Consider the following 27,315-nt stretch of genomic DNA (forward strand, 5'->3'; position numbering starts at 1 on the left):
ACTAAAAGAGTGGCAACCCTGAAACTAATGGATTTTACTTCCCGGGATTTCACTAAAAAAATTAAATATTATTAAAAAAAAACACTAAAAAAATAACTTAATAAAAATATAAAAGAATTAACTTTTCTGTTTAGTCCTTGACAATTTTTTAAATATAGAAAAGTTTATGATGATTTTTTTATAATTTTTTGAGTACCTTTTAAAAGTATGGAGAAAGTGAATGTTGTCTTAACCTACCATATTGTTCTATTGGAGTTCTTCACCTGAACTTAAACACTGCTTTTAGTAAATGCCTCTTATTGTGTAATTTTAGATAAAACAAAGTGTAAACTTTATAAAATATTGTAAGAACTTTTTTAAAATTACTTTTGTTCTATGAAAGGAAATAAAATTTTATGAATAGAAATTATAATAATGAAAACTAGTAAGCTGCTACTAAAAAACAATGATAGATGAGTTGGAACAATAGTCCGTGGTTCTCTACCTCTTATGTGCACTGGAAAAGTCTTGTGTACACTTGCTTGATAAGTAAATACTGATTAAAAATAAGTTTCAAAAAATCAGTACCTTCTATCACATATATATGTATATTAAAGGTTTTATAAAAAGTTCTGATCGATAGTGCTTGACAAATTAAATTGGAGCTAAATATTTATCTAATTATATAAAAACTTTAATTTAAACAGCTGTTTCACACATGTATATATGTATATATATTTAAATAAATTTATTCATAAAGTTTCTTTTTTAACCCTAGATTTTTCAAATTTTAGTTAGAACCCTATAAATAATTTTTAAGTTTAAGTTTTTGATGAAATTGCATCTTATATTATTATTATTTTTTAAAAACAATACATTAACAAAACGATGCGATATTAGTTTATCAATATGTTGCATATAAATCATATTGATATTAACTTACAACTCAACATGTTCAGACTTGACTTGTTATTTAATAAAATAGTAAAAATGGCTACTGACATGGCATTAAAGAAGGTTGGTTAATTTATCAAAATTGTTATTTTTTAGCACAATTGAAGTATAATATTAAAAAAAGTTGTAGTTTTTAATTTGGTTGTTTTATTTTTTTAGCTTAAATTTGTATTTTTTGTTTTAAAATAAAAATCAAATTTGTTGGTGTATATAACCAAATCATAAATTTATCTTATAAAAGTATTCAGAAAGGCTATAATTAATATTGTAAAGGAGTAAAACTGTTTGAAATATTTGTTTTGTTTTAGGTAATAGTAGCAGGGTTGCCACACACTCAGGGAATCTCAGGGAATTTTCAAATTGTAGAAAATCTCAGGGAAACTCAGGGAATTTTGGCATTTTTCTTTTAACTCAGGGAAGTTTTGATTTTTTCTCTAAATTTCAGGGAAGTTTTTGAAAATCTCAGGGAAATTTTTTTCTAGATCTAGAATGAGGTTTAGTTAATCCAGTTTCAATATTTTATTCAAAAGTAGTAATTTTTATTATTTAAGTGGTTATTTAGAATTTTTTTAGCCTTGCGGCTAGTTCTTCAATATTCTTAGTATTAACATTGTAGTTAATGCTATAAAGGATGATGTATTAATAGTTGTGAAATTGAATTTTTTTAGCTTTGTTGCCTCAATTTTAGTTCCATATTTAACAAGGTATCAGGAAAACAGCCCAATCATTCCTTTCATGTATGATGATATACAGAAGTTAGTATACGAATTAATGAATATTGTTTTTACTACTTCTTTCATGGAAGCCCATTCAAATGGAAAAAAGCTAGTTGAACTAGATAATGAGCATTTTCAAAATAAAAGTTTTCACAAAAAAGATGTAGAGTTAGGATGTGCTGCTTCTACTTTAATTCAAGATTTGCTAAATCAAGGTAAAGTTTCTAACATTTTGTTCAAGTCATTTCACAATGAATGTAAACTTTTTATATTTGCTATAATAAAAAAAATTAAAACAAGAATGACTCTTGGTTTAAACTTTTTAAAAAGGGCTGCTGTTTTAAATCCGGCATGTCTAATTGGAATGGGTAAAGACCGTTGAGTCAGAAACTTTACAAGGTTGGTCCAACAACTTGTCAGCATGAAGATACTAAAAGCAAAAGAGGGTGATGACAGCATTAATCAATACATTGATTTGTTAAGTTCTTCTAACACTCAAATACTTTTTGAAAATTTTCTTGAAAAAAGTCACAGTTTAGACACCTTTTATTTTGACACACTTGATATCCCAAGCAAGTATAAAGATTTAACAAGAATCCTTGAGGCTGTTTTTGTGCTTCACAATGGCCAGGCAAGTGTTGAACGGGGCTTTAGTTTAAATAAGTAAGTAATATCAACTAATATGGGAGAGATGACAATAAGGTCCCAAAGAATGATCAAAGATCATCTATATGCAAACAGTCTAGAACCAAGCACAGTTGAACTAAGTTCTGAATTGTTAACATTTGTAAAATCTTCTAGGGCCCAATATTTGGCAAATCTTGAGCAACAGCGCTTTGCTAAAAATGTTCCAAATAAAGGTGATGCTTTGAGCAAGTTAGGAGAACAAAAAAGTAAACTTACAAAGCAACTCAAATGTTTGAATGAAGACTATGACAAATATACTGCAGATGCCAACAAACAGTCTGATTTAGAAGCAATGAAAGAATTATTAGCAAGAGGAATAGCTGCTAAGGACAACGCAAATAAACTTGAAAATAAAATTAAAACTATTGATTTAGAAATTGCATACTTAAAAAAACAGTATTAAGATTTTTTTATTAGGTAATGTGAAATTGTTTTAAAATCAAAATTATGTTTTCAGTTATTTAAAATAGATTGTGTATGAACATCTAAAAGACATAAAAAAATTTTAATTTTAGATTATTTTGTATCAGTTGTTAGGTATTAAGTTGTACTTTGATATGAGATATTTCTTTAGCTATTTCTTTAAACTTTCTTTTTGCAGGTTTTTTACAATAATGTTAAGCTTTTAAGTTTTATTTACTGCATTCAGAACAGTTGCTAGGAAAGACATACAAGTCATAATGAAATTATTATGTATGCATTTAAGTGAGTTCTTCATGTGAAATTATTATTAAAGTATGATTAAATTTTGTCAATTAAAATGTCAAACAAATTAAACTTTATTCTTTTATGTAGAAAGTTAACTAACAAGTTAACACAAAGTTGTGCAAAAATTTAGTTTTTAATTATTAATTGGTTTAAACCTTTTAAGATTGAGTTTTTGAAAACAGTTTTTTTCATAAGTTTAATGCAGAAGCATACACATACAACCTTCCTTTTATTATTAAAGAAGAAAAATGAGAATGAGGTATTAATAATTTGTGTTAGAAGAGAAATTTTTTTTTTTAAGACTTGAAAAATACTCAGGGAAACTCAGGAAAATTTAAGGTTACTCAGGGAAATTTTTGGTCACTCAGGGAAGATTTTTTGGCTCAAAGAGTGGCAACCCTGTAGTAGATAAAGTCTGAGTTTATAAACAGCTATTGAGTCAAATAAATTAAAATTAGAGAACTAAATAAGTTCTTATCAAAAGTGAAAAATAAGGCTAAAAATAAATTTAATTAAACATCTATAATTTTCTACAGTTTTTTCTGTCAATCTTATCTTTATTAAACTTATTTATATTGTATGAAGAAGTTTAAAGGTTTTTATTTATAAAATATTAGAAAATAAAACAAACAGTTATGATTTTTATTTATTTTATAAGTCATTATTTAAAAAAATTTTAAACATTGCAAGAAATATTTTTAGGAATTTGAGTTAAAAAGGTCCGTTAAAAATTAATTCACCATAAATTTCTATTAAAAAGTTTTACAAAACTGACTTATTTTCAAACATATTTTTAATTTATACATTGCGTGAAAATTATATTATTGTTTGTCTTTAAGATTTTATCTTAAGGCTAAATTTATTCTTTAGATAAAAATTTTTGGGCCTCTAATAGCCTTTATTATATTAAAAGGTAAAAGGTGGAATGCAATTAAGAAACACTTTAACCACTTTTAATAAACATATTTTATTTTAATTGATCAATTGATTTTAAGCTTTAAATATAATTATTACATTGCTTAACTTTGTTTAAAAAATGTTTTATAAGTAAAGTAGTTTTTCTGGATACTTATAGTTATTATACCTCAACTGAAAAAACTCACAAAATTAGAAATTACTAACTGGACTGCTAAGATGTTTAGATGCAAAAAAGCTATTCTGTGTAAATTAATATAGTTTTGGTTTTACCAATTAGTATTTTGATTTATATTGATCCAAAACCAAAAAAGAAGAAAGTAAAACTAGAAACGAATGCAAACATTTGAAATAAGTTATTATTTTATGTTATATAAAGACACTTAATGTAATAAACCAAAAAAATTTCATATTATTCTCATTAGTGGATACATCATAGCAATAAATAAAAGACAAATTTAAAGTTATATAATGATAGCAGTAATCACAATAAACAAATTTAAATTACAAACAAAGTCTTAATTGCATAAAATGAATCAAAATACTAATTATGATCAAAACTAATTAAATACAAAAGTATAAACAACAAAAAAAGGATAAAGTAAATTTAGCAACACTATAATCAAGTTTCTTTTGCCTACAAAGGGTAGGTTTTCTATTTAAATTGCAGATGGCCTCCATTTTAATTAAGTCAAAAATGCTAACTTTTATTTATTTTAAATCTGCCCAAATTGAAATTTTCCGCACAACTTTGATTATTCACTAAATGTTCAGGAATTTGAAATAATTTACTGCATTCATTGTTTATTATGATTATTGATATTACTATATAAATTTAAGTTTGTACTTTATTTATTGCTATGTATCCACTGACAAAAATAGTGTGAAATATATTTGGTTAATTGCATTGAGTGTACTTAGTACTTGCAGTGAGAGTTACTGCATTATAGAAAGTTATATAATGTTTAAAAATTAACTGGACTTCATTCCGTTATTGCATTATTGTGCAAAAAACTTCTAGTCAAAAGCCACTTGTAGCTAAATTGAATTTATGCAAAGTAAGATATAATAATAAAAAGTGAGCAAACTGGTTGAAGCTCATCATTTTAGTAAAATCACTTCATCACATTGTTTTTAATCTTAAAATTTATTTGAGATTTTTATTCTTATTAGTTTACTTTTGTTTCTGTATAAGATTGTTTTTTAATTAATTTGTAGTTTTTTGGATGTTTTGTAAATTGTTTTTATGTCAAAATAGTCTGTTTAGTTTTTACAATAGAATAAAAAAATGAAATAGAAACATTTGAAACATAGTTAATTGTTTAACTGAAACTGCCAGGCTTTTCAAGATGTTCAGAAGATAATGATTGATTCTCAGCGTCAAATAAAAATTTGTGACATGCAAGCGAGTGAGTGGAATGTTCAAGTGAAAAAATCTCTACTGACAGCCACTCAAGTTCAGGCTCAACCTGAAGACACAAAGTTTTACTGGAGCGTTGGAAGAGCGTTAGTCGTTAAAAATATACTGTTAAATACATGTTTATATTTGTTTTATGATTTACAATTAGACACATTTGTACAGCTTAACATAGTTCAAAGCAGTTTTTGAGGTATACTTCATCAAGTAATTGATAAATTAGTACCGCAAGCTTAATTATTTAACTTTATTATTAAACAGTTTAGAAATACTCAAGCTTAATTATTGATTAAATATAAGTAGAATAAGCAGGCTTGCAACACACTCAAGCTACTCAGGATTACTCAAACTAGCTTGAAATTTTTTAAAAACTCAAGCCAACTCTGGTTATTTTGAACTTTTATGAAAAACACAGACTGATTCAAATTGGTTTGAGTTTCTTTTTAAATTGAGCTACTTTTAATACTTTTTAATCCCCGTCAGTTTTTATTACTTTTTTTCTCGAGTGTGCAAAAAATGTTTATTATAATTTGTAACATAAGATATTTCTCAGTCAAGTAACTTAGATTCTCACAAAAAACGCAAAGCTAATGCATAACATACATATTTCAATTAATTGAAAGCTATTTTAACATATAAAATAAAAAATTCAACTAAATGTAAGAACTCAATAATAAAAATAAAATGATATCTATACATACTAAATTTAACACAATAGTTAAAGTATTTTTGTTGATGTATTTTTTAGGCGTATTACAGGGTTGCCATTATTCAGGTTAGTTAGAAAAATAGAAAACAACTTAAGCTTACTCCGAACAGTTAAAATCAATATTTAATTTTAGTCCTTATTTTTACCAGAAATGTTGTTGTTTTTAGTTTAAAGTAAGTAAAGTTACTGATAAAAATTGTGATCGTTTTTGATTATAGTTGTTTTTAAGTGTGAAAATTTTAAAAGCAATAGTTTTTTTTTTTCTGTAGGTTTCTGCACAAACCTCGAGATGAAATTAACAAGGCACTGAAAGAAGAACAACAAAATGCAACCAACAAAATCAAAGAACTGAACGTAAGTTATTTTCAGAGGATTTTTTTTGTTTTCTGATAAACAACTTATAAAGTACTGAAGCTATATTTATCATAAAAGCACATTCGTATGTGATTTCTAGCTGCTTTCTATGATTTTTAAAACAAATGGAATTATATATTACAATTCTTGATTTTTATCAATAATAGTTTACGATATTGTTTTTTGATTTACAGTCGAAAAAAGAGTATTTGGAGCGTTCTGTTAAAAACAGCCAGGACAATCTCAGAGAAATGGTTGCTGCAAAACAGAAGAAATGATTGTTAAAATATAGATGGGTTTTTATTATAGCTTTTTCTCATTTAAAAAATATATTGAAGAAATACGAATAATAAAAAATTTTTTTTTTACTTGTAAGAAAAAAAATTAACTCTTTTTTATAATATTATTTTTAATTTTAAAATACCTCTTAAATTCTTAACTTATTAGTTAGCTATACAAAGATTATCTATAAAGGAGTTTCTTCTAATAAATTTTCTAACATTTTTCATAATGATTTTGTACTTACATAAAAAAAATTGTTTTTAAGTTTGTTACTTATTTACACAACTATAAAGTGAATTTTATTCAAAAATAATTTCTTTTGTTTTTTTATTGTTGTTTTAGAGTTTATAACGAAAATTGAACTTAATTAAATAACAGAAAATTTTTCACACACCTAACTGCTATCTCCGTATCCAACGTAATCTTAAAGAGTAAGTTTTTATTAATTAAAAACTTTGTATTATTTCTGATTTAGATTAATACAAATATTTTAGATGCTGTAAAATATAAAGGTATATTCTTCCAGTGTAGTAATAAGATATTTGTTTTAATACTTATTTTTTGTTTTTAAATACTAATTCTAAGTAAAAGTATTTATTATTAGAATGATGCATACTTATCACACAGTTATAATTATTTTGGTGTTTTTATAAATTCCTTTATACATAATGTGAGCTATGCACACTAAAATTTTTTTTAATCAAATTATTTATTAGAAACATACGTTATCTAGTATATTGAAAATTTACTACTTTATAATATTTCTTATTAAGCTTTAAAACTAAAAAAAAAAAAAGAGTTTTTCATATTATTTAAGTTGTTGAACTAAATTACTTGCAAGCAGTTTTTATACATCCAAGTATGCAGATTTCTGCAACTTTGATATCAAAACGTTCTTTAAAAAGGTTGATGGTCAAGAAAGGCAAAAGTAGCCGATGCATAATTGATTTAGTTTTTTAAATAATTTACTTAAGCAAAATGTGTGTTAGCTCCTCAAGTCTTGTAACTCATGTATTTTAACGGTAACATACTTTTAATTTGGTAAGTTTTTGTCAGGTTACCAGCCACCAGAGGTTTTTATTTTCATTAAAAAAGTAGTTATTTGTGGTTGTTTTGTGTTAAGTAAGTGCTAATCATCAAAAGGATAGGTATAAGTGCACATAATAAATCTTGGTTCCTTTACTTGGACACAATGTTTGTTGTGAAAGAGGGAGAGTAAGTACTGATATTTTTTCCCTAAAATAATTATAAACAATTTAATTTTAAAAACTTTTTAAATAGATGACCAGCTATGAGTTTAACACCATTGAAATAAAATTGAAGCAATAACCGACACCACAGTGCTTATTTAGATAAAAAGGGAAACAATAATAATCTATCTAAATGCAGCTTCGTCTTAATCAATTTGAAAATATTAATATAATTTTTTTAATTCAAAAAAAACCTAAATCATCGTGTAATTATGTTTTTTTAATTACTAAAATATGTGTACTCTACATAAAATTAAACTTCTTAAAACTATGTTTATATTAGTGATCTACCGGATCCAGGTTTTCGCCTTTTTTTTTTACAAAATCCTGGTTTTAAAAAGATCCGGCAGGATGTGGATCCAGTTTATTGGAAAGACTTTGATTTCTTCGATCAACTTCTTTCAGTTTATACTTAGATTGTAGTGTGTGTGCTTTAAAAAATTTACTTTATAGAAATGTTAAGCATTTTTAAATTTCTAACAAATAAATTAAAGTTGTTTTTTCGATAGATCTAGAATAATTTTTCTAAAGGAGAATGCTTATATAAAATAAAAACAAATTTCAAAGGTTTGCTCAAATTAAAAAAATACATAGCAGAAAGTTATTGAAATTAAGAAAGAAGTTAAATTAAAAAAAGTTTTTTAAGTACTGATTTAATTTAAAACACAATAAAAATTGAGGTTTTTAACATTTAAAAAGAAAACTGAACCTTAAATTTTTTTCTTATTATCTTAAAGCGAATAATCCACCAGCTCAAAGTGGTTCTTAATCTTAACAGAAAATACAGAAAAGTATACTTTCAAAATAAGATTGTATACTACAACAACTCACGCTTAAATCTACATGATAACAGCTTGTTGTTCGTCACAATGGCTGTTGATTCACGGTATTGATGTTACTTTAACCATAATAATCTCAAATAGGAGGTTGAAAGACTGCTGAAATTAGAAACAAAATATAGTTGTCGTGAGACTAGTCAAAATTGCTTGGTCACATTCCTTAAGTACCGCTAAAAATTACCTATTTACAAATGATGTTCCCAATGATTCAATGTCGTTCTACTCTCGTTTAAAACAAATACAGCCACTCACAAAAGCGAGCAACAAGATTCAGTTGATCAAGAGATTGAGGGAAAAATTAAAGATTTGCCGCTTAATAAAATTTACTTAAACAAATTAAATAAGCTTAAACGTTATATTGGTAGAGCTAAAACAATAAATGGTATTCACATGTCTCCAAGATTGTAAGGAAGTATCTTTCGGTACCACCATCTTCTGTTTAATCTGAAAGATTATTTTCTGAAGCTGGTAACTTGTACAAAGGAAAGCGATATTGATTACTTCTAAAGACGGCGAAAAACACGTTTATTTCTTTATCACAACTTAAAAACCACAACAGGTTTCTTTGTATTTAATAGTGTGGATATGAAATATTTATTTTTATTAGATTATATATTTTTTTACATCTAAACAAATGCTAAAGAAATTAATATTTACCTTTTAATATAAGCTTTTGTATATGAATATATGTAATGTTAGGGTTACATTAAAAAAAAATTACAATTTTTTTTACATTTTGATGCTATCCGATCTACTTTCGTCTCTAGTTTTCGGTAAACTGCCTCTGTAGCAGGTTTGGCAAACTCGACAGAGCCAGGTTCGCAATATTTTCGGGGCCTTCTTGATTTTGGGTTGAATTCTCGGTTTGCGACCGAGTGCGAGGTGGTTTAAGAGTTAAAAAACTTTTTATAGTTATATACAGTTTAAGAATCAAAATACTTATTTCAATGTATCTTTTAGAGACATCTAATTAACAAATTTAAACTACATATAGACGAACGAAAATCTGTATGCTAAATTTTACAATAAACTTACATACACAATAAAATGGTGTTACACTTATTCACTTTAGAAGGTTTCTTGTAATTCACGGCTTATAGTTGTGCTGTAAGAGAAGGTTGCTCATATAATATTCTGTTACAGGACGGTTGCACTTATGCTTCCTCGTTGAAACAGGCTGTAGAGCTCGGTGAGATAAAAAGTTTCAATGTTCAAATAAAAAATTGAAAGATATAAGTATCAAGTTGATGCTACCGGATGCGTGGGCTTATTCGTCAGAGTTAAATATCCAAATTGACTTGAGTAGAAGTTTATGCTGGAGGTTTAGCTTTGTAAAATGGCGGCGAGTGCTCCAATTGTTAGTAGTGACAGCATACCGCTTCCAGTTGTTGCTGAGGAAAATGATCAAATTTGAGCTCTGATTGAGCGATTTTATATTTGTTTCCACGTAATAGTTGTGTAATCTAACGCCTTTTGAGACCATATGTGGCGATGGCGCATTTGATTCACGTGTGAGTTAACTTTTTGAGCTAATGTAACTTATAAGTTACATTCTTCCATCAAGTTCTTCGACAGTTTACTTAAGTACAATATTCACAAACAAGTCATTCTAGTTCAATCAAGAAATCAGTAAATATAATTAAATTAATTTAGCTTTTATTTAATTTGTGAAAACTTTTTTTAATAGTAAAGTTTTGTATATTTTATTAAAGTTAACAATTACAACTTTTATAAAGATATATAATTCATTTGATTTAACGAATTTTGGAAACCAGAAGCAACAAAAAGTAAGATTTTGCACATATGTCCTACAATTTAAACATTCATTTATTTTTCTTTTACGTCAAATGAAATACAAAATTCAAGTTCAATCATATAAGAAGCTTGAAATAATATTTTCAGGGTTGCCAAAAAATTTGGAATCCTAGAAAAACCTAGAACTTGACAATCTTGACTAAAAAAACCTGGAGTTTTGAACAAAAATCACCAAAAAACTTAAATCTAAAACAATTTTTACATGTAAAGAAATAGAATTTTGATTTGACACAAAAAATATGTCATACAGGTATTTTTTGTTATTATAATTTTTTTATTCAAAAACACATTCGAAGTAACTTTGCAATAAAATTTTAACTTTGTTATACTAATTAAAACAGTTTTTTCACCTGAAACTTAATTTCATACTAAAAATAAACCAAAAACTTTTTGATTTTAAAAACTTAGAAGAAATTTCTCAAAAACAATTGGCAACCTTGTATTTTAAAATTTAAGCACAGAAATTCAATTTAAACTAATTTGTATAGATATTTTTTTGTACGTCGTTCAACTTTTTTTTCTTAGTTTAGAAAATAAAAAAATTTAATAATGAAGTTTTGCGTTTTCTAACAAGACATATATATATATATTAAACATTTTTACTAAATTAGTGATACCAGAACAATTTATTTTTATACTTTTAACTTCTCTTATATCTAAATAAAACTTAAAACACTTAGCATCCTAATTTGAAAATAAGACCTATATCCTAGTTAGTGGACCCAATAGATCCCTACTTTACTACAATATCTGGTGCAAACAGACAGTTTTTAAACTAAGAACAACATAAAAAAGTAAATTATGAATTGTTGACGTGGTGCGCTACAAATAATTTTAGTTAGAATTTACTTAAATCTAAACTACATATAGTAACAGACTATGCGTATTAAGTAAAAAAAGAATTGTTAATAAGTCCTAAACTAATTGATAAAAGTTTAAGTCACATATAAACACAAAAACATTTTTTGTAATAGCATACAGAAGTAATAAAACATACACTGAAAACTAAAACACATTAAAACCAAAAACATAACCGTACTGAAGTTAAAAACAAAAACGAATAAATAGATAGAACAGTATTTACATCATTGCTTACTCCAACTTTACTTGCAGTTTAAACCTAGTTAAGATCTGATAAAAAAATCAGTGTTAGTAAGCTTTAAAATTTAAAAATAAGTATTCAAATCATCAACAACAAACAACTTAGTTTTTTTTCATCACGGTTTGTTAGTATTGTTTCTCGAAAGATTAAAAGGAGCGCTGAAAATAATTTGTCCTAGGACTTGGTATACAAAAAACCTTTCGGTTATCGAGTCGTAAGGCACTTGGATACAGCTTGATACCTTGTTTGTATGTTATTTTGATATCTTGCTTGATATCTTATGTTAGCATACCGTTATTACAACAAACCAAAGCAAAAACTAATTTATCGAGAGTTAAGAAATACGAAAATAGGTAAAGAGTTATGGGAAGCGACTGTTAGTAAAATAATACTTAAGCTCATCTAATCAGTTATCCTAATCTACATAGCTCTATGAAAATAAAGCAGAACATTAGAAATATACATATTTAAGCGATAATCAGCACATAACTAATTATCAATAGCGAGATCTCATGAACGAGAAGGTTATTGATTATCAACAGCTAGCTGTATAAATTTCAAAAAAAAATTGACATACATCTGAATAGTTTACTAAAATAATGTTATTCTATTTAAGATTTAAAAAGCGAATTTTTATGCAGAACTTGTTTAACTCAACTTTTTTTAATTAGAAAAAATATTATAATGTGTAATATTTTAGTTCTTGGTTTTCAATTTAATTGTAAGTTAAACGTACGGACTTTTTGCTAAAAGGAAAAAAAGACGTTAGTATTTAAAATATTAGTTACAAGTTCTAAATAGATTGTAAAACTAAACAAAATGAATAAAGTGAAAATACTAAAAGTAAATAAAATCAAATGAACTTATGTGAAGCAAATATTGTATTTTCAACTTTAAAGAAACTGAACAATTAGTTATACTAAATTATATTCCCGCAAATACTTTGTTTCCTTTGGTTTAGCAAAAAGTTACTATGTCATTTAAACTAGTCGACAACGAAATCTACAAACAGAGTTGCCACTGGTTTAAAGCAAAACTTCTCCAGATTTAAAAAAAATCCTCTAGGTTTTTAAAAGTACACGTTTTTGGGTCTGTTTTTAGTTTAAAACCAAGTTTAAGGTAAAAACTCTGTTAATTAGTATAACAACGTTGAAAAGATACTGTAAAGCTACTTTAAATGTGTTTTTTAATAAAAAAAAATTGATGATAATTTTTTTATCCATATGATATAATTTTTTGTGTCAATTCAAAATTTTACTACTTAAAAAGTAAAAATTGTTTAAAATTTAAGTTTTTTTTAACTTATTTTTGGACAAATCTCCAGGTTTTTCCAATTTTTAGCCCATATTGTCAATTTCCAGGTTTTTCCAGGACTCCGGGTTTTTTGGCAATCCTGTATGAAGTAACATATTTAACCTATACTTTAAACATGATTTAACTAAAAATAATTACTGTTGGCTTTACCTTTAAGGGTACTTTAAAAATAGAAATAAAGCCTCATTCTAAAACTACTTTTTTTACATTTCAACTTTAAAAACTAAGTAACTAAAAACTATATAAAATGGTATAATTACATGTTAACAACTTACATTTATCAGCTAATTGAAACAAAATTTCTAACAGAAATTTATTTTTCTTTTCTATAATATAAGTATAAGCTTAACCGTATAGTAATTCTGAAGTTGTTTTGAATAGTTTTAGTAGCTGTTTAAATAAATTTATTATTTACTGTTTTACATATGGATAGCTGAATTTATATAAAAGATGCTTGAATTCAGTTTTAAACTAAATTTTCTTAACAAAAATATAATTTTATAATTGTTTTTATGTATAGTCAACAAGTTTTTTAAAATGTAATTTTGTGTTAAATAAAAATAAGTTATCTTAAAAATGTAAATTTAAGATTAAAAAAAAATTTTGTTTACAATTTGTTTGAAAAAAAAAATCAAAAAACTTAGACGTAAATTTTAGATTAATGAAAAAAAGTATTGAAACGTAAGTATTATACGAAAATAAGTAAACTTTTGATTTTGTTATACTATCCAACTGTTAAATAACTTAATTAGTAGAATAACTTTTATATAAAAACTTGCTTGTAGTGACTTTCCTTTTATAATTAAAAAAAACTATTAGCTTTAAGCTTGTTACTGAAACGACTAATTTACTGCAATGTTTTTTTTTTTGCTTGGACTAAAATATAACTTGAAAAAAATAATTAAACAATTCTTATTGACTTCTAGTTTCTTTCTGCCTTTTTAATACTATTTTGAAACGTATTAAAAAATTTAATTTAAGATAATCCATAAGAGTTTTAAGTTTTTTGATAGATTGTAAATAGAATAATTAGATTTAAGCAGCAATATAAAACTGTTCTTTGATAATAATATTAATTAAATAGTTTTATGAAACTTGAAAAATTAAATAAATTAAGATGTTTGAACTATCAAAACAAAAAATAAAAATTATTCTGAAACATTCGTTTGATTAAAAGTTTGATAAATATAATTATACATTTACCATGCAACAAAGCAAAGTGGTTACATGACAATTCAAATTCGGACAGCTCAAATTCCGACAATTCAAACTCTTGAAAAAATATTTAAAAGACTATATCTCAAAAAGTAATATAAATTTGAAAAAAATAAAAAATACATATGTTGATCTTATTAAAACCTACAAGCAACTTTTTATTTTTTGCAAAATCTTAAAATTTTTTTGAGATAATTTAAAATTACTTAAGATAACTATATTTTTTACTTTATTTAAGCCATATCTTAAAAACTATTTAATGTTTTGCAAAAACAAAAAAATGGCTTGTAGATATTAATAGGACCTACATATGTATTTTTTATATTTGACAAATATGGATTACTTTTTTAGTTATTGCATTTTCAATTTTTTTATAAGAATTTGAATTGTCGGAATTTGAGTTGTCCGAATTTGAATAGTCGTGCACCCACCATGCAACAAAGCAAAGTTGCTTTATTTTAATCAGCAAACTGCTACACAGTTACTCGAGCATGACATTTAAAGTTAAATCAAACTAATGTTTCAACATGATTTTTATTTTTTATTTTGATAGTTCAAATTTATTATTTAAACTGTTTTTAATTTTATTGAGAACTCTTTATTTTTTTGAATTGGAGTATTTCTGCCTCAAATATCTGATTAGATGTTTTTTTTTTGTTTTAGTTATTATTCTTGAATACAAGGGTTCCTTATTTACTTCAAACTCACACAAGTAAAATATATTAAAAAAAAACAAATCAGTAAGAATAAATAATGTAAGTTTCAGTACAATTTAAAAGATTTATGACATATATGTACTAACATATATTATGTTTTTTGTGAAATTTCACTTGTATATTAATAAACAATGTTATTGTTATAACTTAAAAAAAAAACATTTTTTACTGAAAAATTGCCATATAAACATTGAAATTTTTTTTGACATTGCTAGCTATTTAAGTATTCTAAGGTTTAGGGCAAAATCGTACAATTTTTTCAAAAAGACTATTAACAAACAAAAAAATGTTGTAGCTATACTTTTTAGGTTAAGTTTAAGGCACAATTGAATTCAAAGCTAAAAAAATATTGTTCATGTTATACTTTTACTATAAAAAACAACATTAAACGGAGTTTTTCCAAATCTAGCAACATATAATTCATATCGTTTTCATAATTTAAAAAATCTTGCATTCTAGTTTTTTCAAACACAAGTGTTTATTTACCTTAAGTTTTCTTTCATTTACTGTTTAAATTTACTCTAAAAGAACATAATTTTAATAGCTGACGCTTGTATATCTGTTTTTAAAAGTTGTAATCTTATTTCCTTAAACAAAAAAGCACAAAGATATTATAAGTCTTGGACAAGACGTTGAAAGGAGTCCTTGGTGTGCGACTCAATAACCGAATGGTTTTTTGTGCACCAGGTCCTAGGACCAAATATATTAAGCGTACTTTTTGTCGTTCAATAAACTATAATAAAGAGAAAAACTAGAATACATCAAACGAAATAGTAAAACTAGCAAGATTCGGACACTATACACATTTTCGATAAATTTGAATAACATTTAGTTGTTTTACAAACTTTAAAATATTTTCTATGATAAAATGCTTTTAAAATGGTATCTAAAAATTGAACAAAAATTTCCAAAGGCTATATTAGTAAACATAAAGATTTGGTTTATAAATAAAATAAAGTAAAATAAATAAATTTTCATAAACAGCTTTTTTTACTGACACATGCTATTTAAATATTATTTATATCTGATTATTTAAACCTGTTTAGCGTCTATAAAGAAAGTTTAGCGTTTAACGATCCTATTTTTAAGATTTATTTTGATCTAAATACAAGTAAAATTATTCAAAAAACAACGTTAAGACTGAATGAATACGTATGTATTAAGCAAACAATTCAAATCAAAAAATACACAGTTTAGCTAATTAACCAAGTTTTTTTAATTAACTACTTTTAAACAACACTTACTTTTGTTTTATCAAGATTTAAGTTATAACTTAAATATAAAAAGTACAGGCTTTTTAAACTCCTCTACCCTAAAGGTTGTTTATACAGACTGAATTCTTTTTTTCATGACATTTCTAAATAAAAGAATTTATTATATTCTATCAAAAAATAAACAACAATGCTTGTTTGACCAGTGAACAAACTTAAATAGTTAGCAAAACTTGTTGGAGTTTTGCTGTTTAAGAAAACTTAATAGTTGAATACTAAATATAAAGCTTATGAAAAAAATACAAATAAACTATTTTGGTATTGCTATTATGAATTTAGAGAAATTAAACTAGCATACTACGATAATTAATTGCAAAATTAATATTACATAAAAATATCAATATTAAACAGGTAATTAAATGTTTGTTTGCTTAGTTTAGTCTCAGTATTTAATACAAAGAAGAATAAAATAAAATTTTTAAAACATTAAGTTATAAATAGTTATCTACCGGATCCGGTAAATCAGTAGTATGTATATATGTTTATATATAAATAAACTCTCTAAACACAAAATTTTAAACAAAGCCATAAGTAATTGTAAAGTGAGTCTTAAAACTTCTGTTAAGTAGCGAAAAACATAACACATTTCTACTAGAGCTTTTGACTCAAAGAACTACTCGGAGTCCAGGTTAGTTTTAAGTTAGAGGGGAACAATGTATAAAACTGTTTTGATCCATAAAAGTGTACTGTAGAGTAAAACTTATGAATAAAAAATAGTTAGCTTTATTTTATATGATCCTAAATTTTACTTTTTCCGTTTTAATATTTTTATCATTAAGTTTTATTTTTAAATTATCTTTATAAAAAAGTCATCTTTTTTTCGCTCTTAAAAAGTCATAAAATAGTGATATTTGAAAGCTTTATTTTAATAAAGTTTATCGTTTATAGTGAATAAAGCTTTTTTTTTTTTGAAATAAACTTTAAAAATATTTTTGAAGAACAAAACAATCAAAAAGTATTTCAAGCTTTTCAACTTTAACCTTTTTAGTTTAAATACTGATTTCTAAATCTACTTTATGAATCATAACATTTAAACTGCTCGTAAACAGTACAAAATGTCATGATATTTATAATAAACTTAAAAAGTTGAAAATTATGTAAAAGAGCCTTTTTTTTTACTTTTTAGACGTTTGTTTTTTTTTTGTATAAACTAGTAATACTAATAACTATATGACATAATAAACAAGACTTTCTTTTAGTTAAGCTTAATAAACATTTAGATTTTGGTTTTTATAATTTGACTTTTATACTAACTTTTAAAAATAATTTCTAAAGATTAAATCTAAAAGTTATCATGTTTTACAATTTAAGCTGCTGTTGTCAAATAAGATACTTTAATACTTTAATATTAGTTTATTTTTAACTAAGAATGAATCTGAAATATTCATAAAAGTAATCTAGGCTCATGACTGATAGAAATTTTGTTATAATAAAGAAGAACTTATTTTGTCATCAAACGTTTTTAAAACTTTTATTTAGGTAAGCTATATTTTTGTTAATTTATAACTTTTGAAAGTACATAGATAATTTAAAAAGTTAAGCCCTTCTTTATTGTTATTATAAAGTTAAGTGGGTTTATGTACTTTTATTTATAATTTTTAGTTATGAAATTTCAATAGGTCTTATTTAAGTTTGCAGTATCTAATTTCCTCAAATAGACTTAATAGAAAAAATTTTAAGGTTTTAAACAGACCGTAAATCTATATTTATGGATAGCACAAATGTTATTTATAAATAAAGTCATTAACCAATATAGGTAAGTAATTATTATATGATAGCTAAAAAAAATTAATATATTAAAAGTTCCTTAGCCGGATTTTTTTTTCATTCTGTCTACAAAATAAGTTCCTAGAAGCATAATCAAAATTAACTTTTGAATTATATTTCTATTGGTTGTTAAGGTGTTAGTCAATATATAAAAAATTACAAAATATCATAATTTAAGACTAAATTGCATTTCTTAAGGATAGAAAATAGAAACACATTAATTATTTTCTAATAATATTAAGCCAGATTTAAATTATTGAACACAATTAAATTAAAAATGATGCAATGTATATAGACAACTACCCTTCGTGCAATCAAAATGAATAACAATCAAACTTCAACTCATCCAGACCTTTGCAATATCACAAACCTGAACAGTTTAGGGGATTTTAACGAGGTCAAACATTGCTGTCAGCAGTTAGACCCAGAAAACTTATGGTGCGGTAAATATGATGTCAAAAGAATTTTGTCGCTGGTTTACTTGCTTGTTTTAATCATAGTCGGAGTTTTTGGAAACTTACTGGTCATTTTGTCTGTCGCCCACTCCAAGAAGCTTTACAAAAACGGCAATGTTTTTATCGTGAACCTGGCAATAGTTGACTTACTGGTTAGTTGATTATATTTGTTTTTAGTTTTCAGTTTAAATGTTTTTATTTAAATTTTTTGTGTTAATTGATTATCTCAATGTTTTTAAATTATTAAATATTAAAGCTCTAAATTTTGTACTGAAATAGAACAAAACTCTTAAGAAACCGTTTTAAAAATATTTTTTAAGTCACTAAAACATTATTTTTCAAACTATACCAAAGTATTCATACCTTTAGCCATTGAAAAATGTATAGTATTTTAAATTAACACAAGTAAAATGTTTGAAATAATAAATGTATACAAGTTTTTAGTTTTTATTTTAAAAACTAATACTATCAATAATTACTTTTATAAATATAAATGAGTAGCAAAAGTTAACAATAGACTAAAACAAATTTTATATCTTTAGTTACTCTAGAAAGAAATTAAAATAGTTTAATAAATTACCTTTTAATTACACCTTTATCGAAGCTTAAATTTATTTATTTGTTGAAAACAGATATCACGGTGAAATTGTAGTATTTAAAAAGTTTTGAATAAAAAATTTGTTAAAAAAAATACAAAAAAAAAATATTTCTAAGTATAGACTGATGAAATTTACATCAAGATGCAAAACAAAACTTTATTTTTCGTTAAATTACTTTTAGGCTATTCATAACGAGACAGATTTGATTAAAGCTCGAAATTTATATTAACTATTTTAATGAAAAAAAAAAACTTATCATTTTATTTTAGAAAAATCAAGCAATTGCTTTATACTAATATTTTATTTGAAAAGTTAACAGGTATTTACGTGCCTCACGTTGTTGCCAATGTGTACAAAACCCAGCAGGCTGTTAGCAATGGGTTTTGTTTTGTGTTGGGACTTTTCGTATTTTTTGCTTGCACCTGTTCTACCTACAACCTTGCTCTTATTGCTGTTAACAGGTTAAAATTTTTCTTTTAATGTGACTTTTCTATTTTATGTTACTATTAAGTGTTAACTTTCTATACTGAAAATCATATCATCTAATACTTAGATATCAACAACTTTTAGGTTAGATTTGAAACTTATAAGCGTTTTTTCGTTCTGACTCAAAAATGAGTTTATTTAACTTTGCAGATATTTATTAATTATACACTCAAAACTTTACGACAAGCTGGTTTCAAAAACTCGGTTGATTTTTTTGGCAGTATTTGGTTGGGTTTGGTCAATTGCTCTAGTATTTCCAGTAGCTTATTGGACCACTATTAGGTGAGTTGGCTATAATAACAAATAAATTAAACAGCGTAACTGTTACTACTTCTGCTAAAAACTTCTTTAACTAGATTATATGAAAAATTTGTGCGGATATATGCGATCACAAACTTTGCTGATTATATTTTAGTATGCTTAATTCAGCCTTTTTTTTCTAGATACGACTGGAAAATGCAAGTGTGCGTTCACGATGACACTCAAGATATTACTTACAACCTGTTTACAGCATCTACAGTCATATTTGTGCCTTTGATAATAGTTATTGTCTTCTACGTTTTGTTATATAGGTTTGAAATAAACAAGCATAAGGTTTTTCAAAGTCAGCTTTTACTATGAGGGTTTTTTTTTAAAGGTTATGTTTTGAGATTAATCTAACGTCAAATATAGTTTAAATTATGTATATATTGTAACTGATATTGGTTGACTAATATACTATAAAAAGGAGTTATTATATCTTTAAACTATTGTCTTGACTTAGTAGTCTATCAAAATTTATGTAACCTAGTACGAAATTGTAAAAATACCTGTGCTAATTTTAAAGTATGCTACTTGTATTTCAGTACTCTAATTACAGATCAGTAAGAAAAAGAAGCGCTTTTAGAAGACAAGCAGCAATTTCTAATTTTGCAGAAAATAAAAAGCATATGATGCTGTTAAGAACAATTGCGATTACAATCTTTGTGTTTATTTTTTGTTGGTCTGGCTACGCTGCTGTTATACTAACAAACCCACGCGGTGTCGATCCCTACGCTAAAAAAGTCTGTATGATTTTTTAGTAACTGTTTTTCTCAAAGTGTAAACTTTTTACTAATTTAACCACTCGATGTTGGTTTTGAATTAAAAAGTCTTATAGAATCAAAAGGTTAAATATTACAAGTATTTATCAAAAAATCTTGACTTGGCCAAAATTAAAGCAAACATTTTATTAGTTTTCAGCAAAATTTTATAATTTTATTGTTTTTTTTAGTGGTGATATAACAACAAAGTTTAAAAAAAATCAGAATTTACACGTATGTTTATTGTAATATCATATTATTTGTAATTTTTCAAGTGAATTTTTTATTTATTTATATATTTTAAAATATGTTGCATTCCACTGCAATCTTAACTGTTAACAAATATAGGTATTTGGATGGTTAGGTATGACAAATTCTAGTTTGAACTTCATAATATATGGAGTGATGAATAAAACTTACAGAAAAGATTACATTAGACTGATAAAAAAGATGAACTGTATAAACTGTGATGTTAACATCGAACTAGATAACAGATATTAAAGTCATTAATTACCACACACTTTAAATAACCTATCGGTGAAAAGTGAACCTAGGATAATATAAATAAAACAAAACTTTTCCAAAAAATTCCTTTAGGTGATTTTATTCACCGTCTTCGTTTTATTTTAACTTGCGCAAAAATTTAGTTTTAAGATTTTTAACTAAATTTTTTTAATTAAATTTAATTTAGTTACACTTGTAATTTACTTATTGATTTTGCTAACATAATTTGATTCGATTTGTTTTACAAAATTGTACTGCAAACAAAATTTGAAAACAGTGTTGTAAATATTGAAAATTACTAAATATATTTTATTTCATATCACATATAACATTTTAGTATCAGTTAACCTTATGTATTATATAAAGTGTCCAAGGGAAGTTTAAGTTTTTTTAATCAATGGGTTTCATATTATTTTAGTAGTTCGTTACTACCCTACGATAACAGCTTAAACACAAAATAAGTACAAAAATTTGGAAAAATATTAAATAAATATAAAGCATCAACTTTAGAGATATCTAATTTCTTATCATAAGTACTAGATATAATTTTATACATTGTAATTTAAAGTAAAACAAGCTTATATTGAATTATTATACTTTCTCTTTAGATTTTTAAAATGAAAGTTTTAACTTCTGCTTTAAATTTATAAGTAACATACTTTTCAGATCTATCAAAATAGTTTAGGGTTGAAAAATTTATTAATAAATACCAAATATACAATAAATATTTAAATTAATTTAATTTTTCCTTCCTCTATAGAATGTTTTTTTTTTGTTTTTATGTGTAAGTAAATGTTTAATTGATTATTAACGAATTTTTTTAAATTTTATTTGGGTTAACATTACTAACAAGTCAATATTTTTTTTACTTATAAATAAACATTTTAATTTTTGTTTTAATTGCATGATAAAATAACACTAGTTTTTCAAAAACTGAATTGTTTTCGACAACAGATCTATTGGATTACTTTTCTTTAGAATGGGAATGTAACAAGAAAAAAACAATTGTTGATAAAATCATCATACATTCGTGTTTTTTTTCGTGCAAAAGGTCCTTAGACCAAACTTTTTGAGCGCCTTTTTTATTTAACAAACATTATGTATATTCAAGTTTGTTCGTTGTAAGTAAAGACAGAAAGTTAAAGAAAATTATTACATAAACTTAAAACATTCTGGTATTTACCCACGAAAATTAAAAAATATTATAAAGCGAGACTATTTCCATATAGTATACTACAATCAATATTTTTTAATATACACACTAAAGTTCATTGTATACCACAACTTTGATTTAAAATTTATTCAAAAAACAAGAGATAAGTATAGTTTTAAGTTAACTTTGTGTTGCGCAACTTCCTTGATATAAAAAATAGTTTTGTAATTAAGTTGCTACTAGTAAGACAAAAGTTACAAAAAAAAGCGCAAGTTAGTCAGGTGTTGTTATAGTTTGTTTATACACCAAATTCAAAGCAGATCATATTTTTTGAAATAGCTGTACGACCTAAAATAGGTTTTAATGGAAACAGCTATAATTATTACTTGTTCTGTAACAACTTTTATAGTTTTGCTGGCAGTGATTTTTCTTCTAGCTTGTAAGAAAAAACAGTTAGTTAAGTTTTACGTAATTGTAAAAAGCTTACTTTAATTTATATATTCTAATCTACTTTAAATAATTTACCATGTATGTTTTTTTACATAAACATGTGTTTATAAGAATAAGTCGTATCAAAAACTTATAGTAATTAGTTTTTTAAAGAACTTAGTTGTTGATTGACCATTTTTTAAAAGTGAAAATAAAAAACCATTTTAAAATATGTTCTAAATCATAAAATAAGCATTTTTTAGAGGTGAAAGTTTATCAAAATGAATATTTATTAAACTGATTATAATTAAATTTTTTTTTGAATAACGAGACAGATAAACAAAATTTTTATAGTAGTTAGACTTTGTTGAAGACTAGAATTTAAGAGCAGAAAACTTTAAATGGTCTTGTAATTTACGTTAATTCAATTTCTTAAAGAAACTTAGTGTAATTTTATTTTTTATAAGTTACAAGTTCGTTTCTTTATATGTTCAATATTGTATTATTTCTGATAATAAGCATTAAAATTTGTTGTATATTTGCATTATGCAATAAACTTATTAATTGTTTGAAACCATTACTTTATATTTTTGTTTATTTTAATTTCTGACTTATATTTAAAATTTGGATTTTTTTGTTATTAATAATTTATTTTTAAAACTTTTCATTCAATTATTCTGCTATACTTATTTCTTTAACTACAAAGTTTTAACTTTTCGATGTAAATTTAAAATAGGATAGCCATATATTTATTAAAATAGGATAGCCATCAAACTTACTAGAGTACATATTTAATATCAAAAATCTACTCTTTATTACGTGTTTGTTCTTAAATTCAACGACATATTTTTTTTAAATACAATTTCTCACTAACCATTTATAGTTTTAGAATATTAAAAAATACATAGATTTTCGGACTTTTAGAGTAACAATTTAAGTTTTATAGTTTTGACTACTAAAACTAATCCATACAAAAAAAGAATTTACTCCTAGTATTTGTGTTCAAAACCACAAAATATAACCTTTATAAGGTAAATGAATATATGGCTCAATTTTTAATTAATATAAAATCCATAATCTTCTACTATTAATTTGGTGTACCATTGAAAAGTTTTGACTACTCTTATACAAGCTGACGCAAAATTATTAAATATAATTTTATTTTCTAGGGTATATTCTTCTATGAGGGAATGGAAGGAAAGAGGACTAATGTCTATAAGGAAATTCAGAAGTAAAAAACGAAACACTGATTTGGACGTCTTAACAATGAAAATGGAAGAAAAACAAAACGACTTTTAGCAAAACTAGCGCTAGAACGATTTATGTTACTTTTCATCTACAAACCTAAACATTTTTACTGCAAAAATTTATGTAGTAAATGATTAAATTTTTTTTTGTTAATTTTGTTTAATTCAACTAAGTTCTTTTACAACTTTTACCTACAATTACCTTTCATTGAAAGACTTTACAAACGTTAGATCAGTATCAGAACTAGTTAGTATTCTAAAGCTTTCAACTTATTAGTTGAAGTTATACAACCTAGAAATTATTTTAGGTTTTTATATTTTATCTTTTCACGTGCTAAAAATTATTAAGCTTCTAATTCAAAGTCTACTCTTGATAATACGTAAACATATATATTTATCCGTATAATGAGTTAAAAAAACTAAAAAAAAAAGTATAATTTTACTTTTACTGAATTATAACATTATTATAAGAAAACTTAACAATTTAATTTAAGTATCAGTTTTTTTGTTTTACCATATGCAATTATAGATAATTACTCAATCTATGAAAAAATTAATACAAAAGAAATGTTTGTAGCAATCACCAACAGGATTTTAATCTAAAAAAAAGCAGATATCTATTGTTTATAAAAAGTAAACTTATGAATGGCTGTTGTGAGCAGTTGTAGAAAAAAAATTAGAATTAAATCACATTTAACAAAATATAAACTAAATAACTTAAACTAGTCACAATATAATAAATTTGTTACTAATTATTTTGTTATTAATAAGTTTGTTTATAAATTCACCTTAGTAAATTCAAGCACGGTATTGTTTGTATTTTTAAGTTCATTATTGTTGTTTTGATTTTATATAATTATTGAAAAATGAGAAAACATAGTTAAAGTGGCATTTTACTGCTACAAAAATTCATTTAGAGCAGCGATTCTTAATCTAGGGAATTTTTTTATGGTTTAGGGGGTAAATTTCTTTGTTACAAGTTATGTAAGTTAATGTTTTTTAATTTATAAGTTAGTGTTTAACTGTAAATTTTTTAAAGTTAGATAAACTCTTTTTATTTTATTTTGTAAAAGTTTGATAATTTTTTTTTAACAAGCTTTAAGTTCAAAAAATCTAGTTTTTTTTCCTCAAAATTAAACACTATTTTGTAAATTTGGTAATAACCTTTTAAAAAGGGGTAAAACATGAAAAAAAGTTAACATTCTCTGATCTTGATTAAAGTTAACATTAAAACTTTTCAAAAATGTTTTTAACAGTTCAAATTACTCAAAATTAAAGTTTGAAATGAAAAAATACTCAAATGCAATTTATTTGTGTTTGTATTAAAAAAATAATAAACTCATATTACAGTTTTAAGTTAAACTCTTAAAATTTAAGATATTTAAAAAATGTGTGTCTAGACTACAACTATTTTATTGTCAAGCTTTGTCTGATTACAAACTATCTTTTTTTTTTAGTTGAAGGCGTTTTAAATTGAACAGTTTAAATAAAACAAAAGATTATTAAGTACGTTTTATACGAAGTATTTTTTGTGGTGTTTCCATTTTATATGTAAACTTTCTATTATTTTAAAGTTTGTGCACAAACAAATAGTTATACTTGTTTTGTAGTTTCACTTTTGAAAAATAAAGAGAAAATTTTAATACAGTACAGATATTCAAAGTAAATGCAACAGTAATTTAAAAACAACTTTATCCAAATCAACTTAAGTTTATTTAAGCTGTTAAAAGTTAGTACAGTGCTTCCTCACTTATACGGCCGGTTTTGGTCGAGAAGTACAACTATCTAATTCAGCTAAAAGCAATGATTTTTTTGTACTTTTAAGACTATAACAAAAGTTCGCAACTTTTCAGTAAGGAGAATAATATCCATAACATTGTGTTCAACAGTTTCTATTTGATAAGATATTTTCTATTTGAGTCCTAACCAGGACGAAACCGGTTTCAGTCCACCAAAAGCTTGTGGTCTGATGATCGAATTGGTATGATCCAACATTGGTAAGATATTATTAACAACTGTAAATCTTGCTTAAGTTGTTTAAACGAGTGAAAAAATTTCTTGGTAGTAAAACTCAAAATTAATGTTTTATTATAAATAAAAGATTAATTCAGTTTTTATAGGTAAGCAAGCAGTTTATACTTATGTCAATTTTCTAAATTTTACTCAAACTTTATGTTATAATTGATAGTTTTCGCTTTCAATTAGTAAAAAATTATTGTTAATTTGCAAGCTTTTCTGACTTTTTTATTTAAATTATATACTTTTGATTAAGTCAACATACTTGGTTTAAAATATGAATAAGAGTGCCAAAAAAAAAACGAGTTAAACTAACAATTGAAAACAAGCTAAAAGTTTGCGAGTTTACAAATGTGCCTAAATATGTTATTATGAGCCAGTTTAGCATAGGTAAGTCGACTTTGAACATTGAATAATATAAAATAGGTAGTTTATTAGAAAAAAATACAATGCTTAGTTATCCGGCCAAAGGCTTATCCGGTCAAAATTTTGAAAAAAGTGGCCTGATAAGTGAGGAAGCACTGTACTAGTACTAAAATAGGTTAGCAAACTCATTTAAAAAACACAAGTCAGTTTCTATAGTTTTATAAAATTTTATGAAAACAGATACCGTAATAACAATGGGAATTGGTTGAAACAAAGTAAATTTATTTTAATAGGTTATTTATTTAAACTAGAGTCCTCCCAAGGTGTTTTACTTCGTCAAAATTTACGACTATTAATGATCGAAGCGGGTCTTACTTTTAGAAGAAGCCTAATTGTAACTTAATATGAGGTAGTTTTTTACTATTTTTTATAAAAACAATTTTACTATACCTTTACAGATTAAATGCTAATTACTTAAAACTTAAATAAGTAAAGTAACAATTTAAAAAAAACATATTAGTCTAGATTTTATATATCAATAGTTAAGAATTAAAAATCATTACAGCGTATCACTAGTAATAAATTAAATCAATAAAGTATTTTCCATATCTTGATGTACTATCATCTTCTGAAAGAATATTTTTTGAAGCTGCGAATTTGTACGAGCAAATACGCAATCGATTGCTTCCAAAGACAAACTTTTATTTCTCCACTACAATTTGAAAAAAACGAGAAAAGTCTTTTGTAGTATAACAGATACATCCTTTACAATTGCAGTTTGTCTTATATTTTCAAGCAGTTGCTTAATTTATACTTCTTGTTTTTTGTAATGCTTGAAGTGTAATTCCAAGTGGAATTAAAAAAAAAATTATTACAAATGTAATTCTTATTCATTTTTAGGCATTTACTACGGTTTTAATTATATTTCAATTTATTATGGCTCCATGGTTTTTCAATTGCACTTTGTTTTATAAATATGAACACTTTGA

General features: G+C 24.7%; 2 protein-coding genes across 2 annotated transcripts; both read left to right on the forward strand.

The window, feature by feature from the left end:
* Positions 1-942: 942 nt before the first annotated feature.
* On the forward strand, positions 943-6,996 carry LOC145840818 (prefoldin subunit 1-like). Its single transcript, XM_082948155.1, has 4 exons — positions 943-996; positions 5,299-5,465; positions 6,355-6,439; positions 6,634-6,996. Exons 1-4 carry the CDS (start codon positions 970-972, stop codon positions 6,715-6,717), a joined length of 363 nt encoding a protein of 120 aa, XP_082804281.1. The 5' UTR covers positions 943-969; the 3' UTR covers positions 6,718-6,996.
* Positions 6,997-18,329: 11,333 nt separating this feature from the next.
* Positions 18,330-21,212, forward strand: LOC145841507 (melatonin receptor type 1A-like). The gene is made up of 5 exons (XM_082948866.1): positions 18,330-18,617; positions 19,377-19,525; positions 19,701-19,832; positions 19,994-20,122; positions 21,209-21,212. The coding sequence occupies exons 1-5, from the start codon at positions 18,330-18,332 to the stop codon at positions 21,210-21,212; spliced, it is 702 nt and encodes a 233-aa protein (XP_082804992.1).
* The last annotated feature ends 6,103 nt before the right edge of the window (positions 21,213-27,315 follow it).

The sequence above is a fragment of the Thalia democratica genome, chromosome 7 (assembly GCF_965202585.1).
Source record: "Thalia democratica chromosome 7, ktThaDemo2.hap1.1, whole genome shotgun sequence".
In the NCBI taxonomy this organism is placed as follows: Eukaryota; Metazoa; Chordata; class Thaliacea; order Salpida; family Salpidae; genus Thalia; species Thalia democratica.

Coding starts and splice junctions, on each gene's coding strand:
- LOC145841507 (XM_082948866.1), top strand. CDS start 18,330: ATGAATAACAATCAAACTTCAACTCATCCAGACCTTTGCAATATCACA. Junction 19,526..19,700: donor GCTCTTATTGCTGTTAACAG/GTTAAAATTTTT, acceptor TTAACTTTGCAG/ATATTTATTAATTATACACT. Junction 19,833..19,993: donor GCTTATTGGACCACTATTAG/GTGAGTTGGCTA, acceptor TTTTTTTTCTAG/ATACGACTGGAAAATGCAAG.
- LOC145840818 (XM_082948155.1), top strand. CDS start 970: ATGGCTACTGACATGGCATTAAAGAAG. Junction 5,466..6,354: donor TACTGGAGCGTTGGAAGAGC/GTTAGTCGTTAA, acceptor TTTTTTCTGTAG/GTTTCTGCACAAACCTCGAG. Junction 6,440..6,633: donor ACAAAATCAAAGAACTGAAC/GTAAGTTATTTT, acceptor TTTGATTTACAG/TCGAAAAAAGAGTATTTGGA.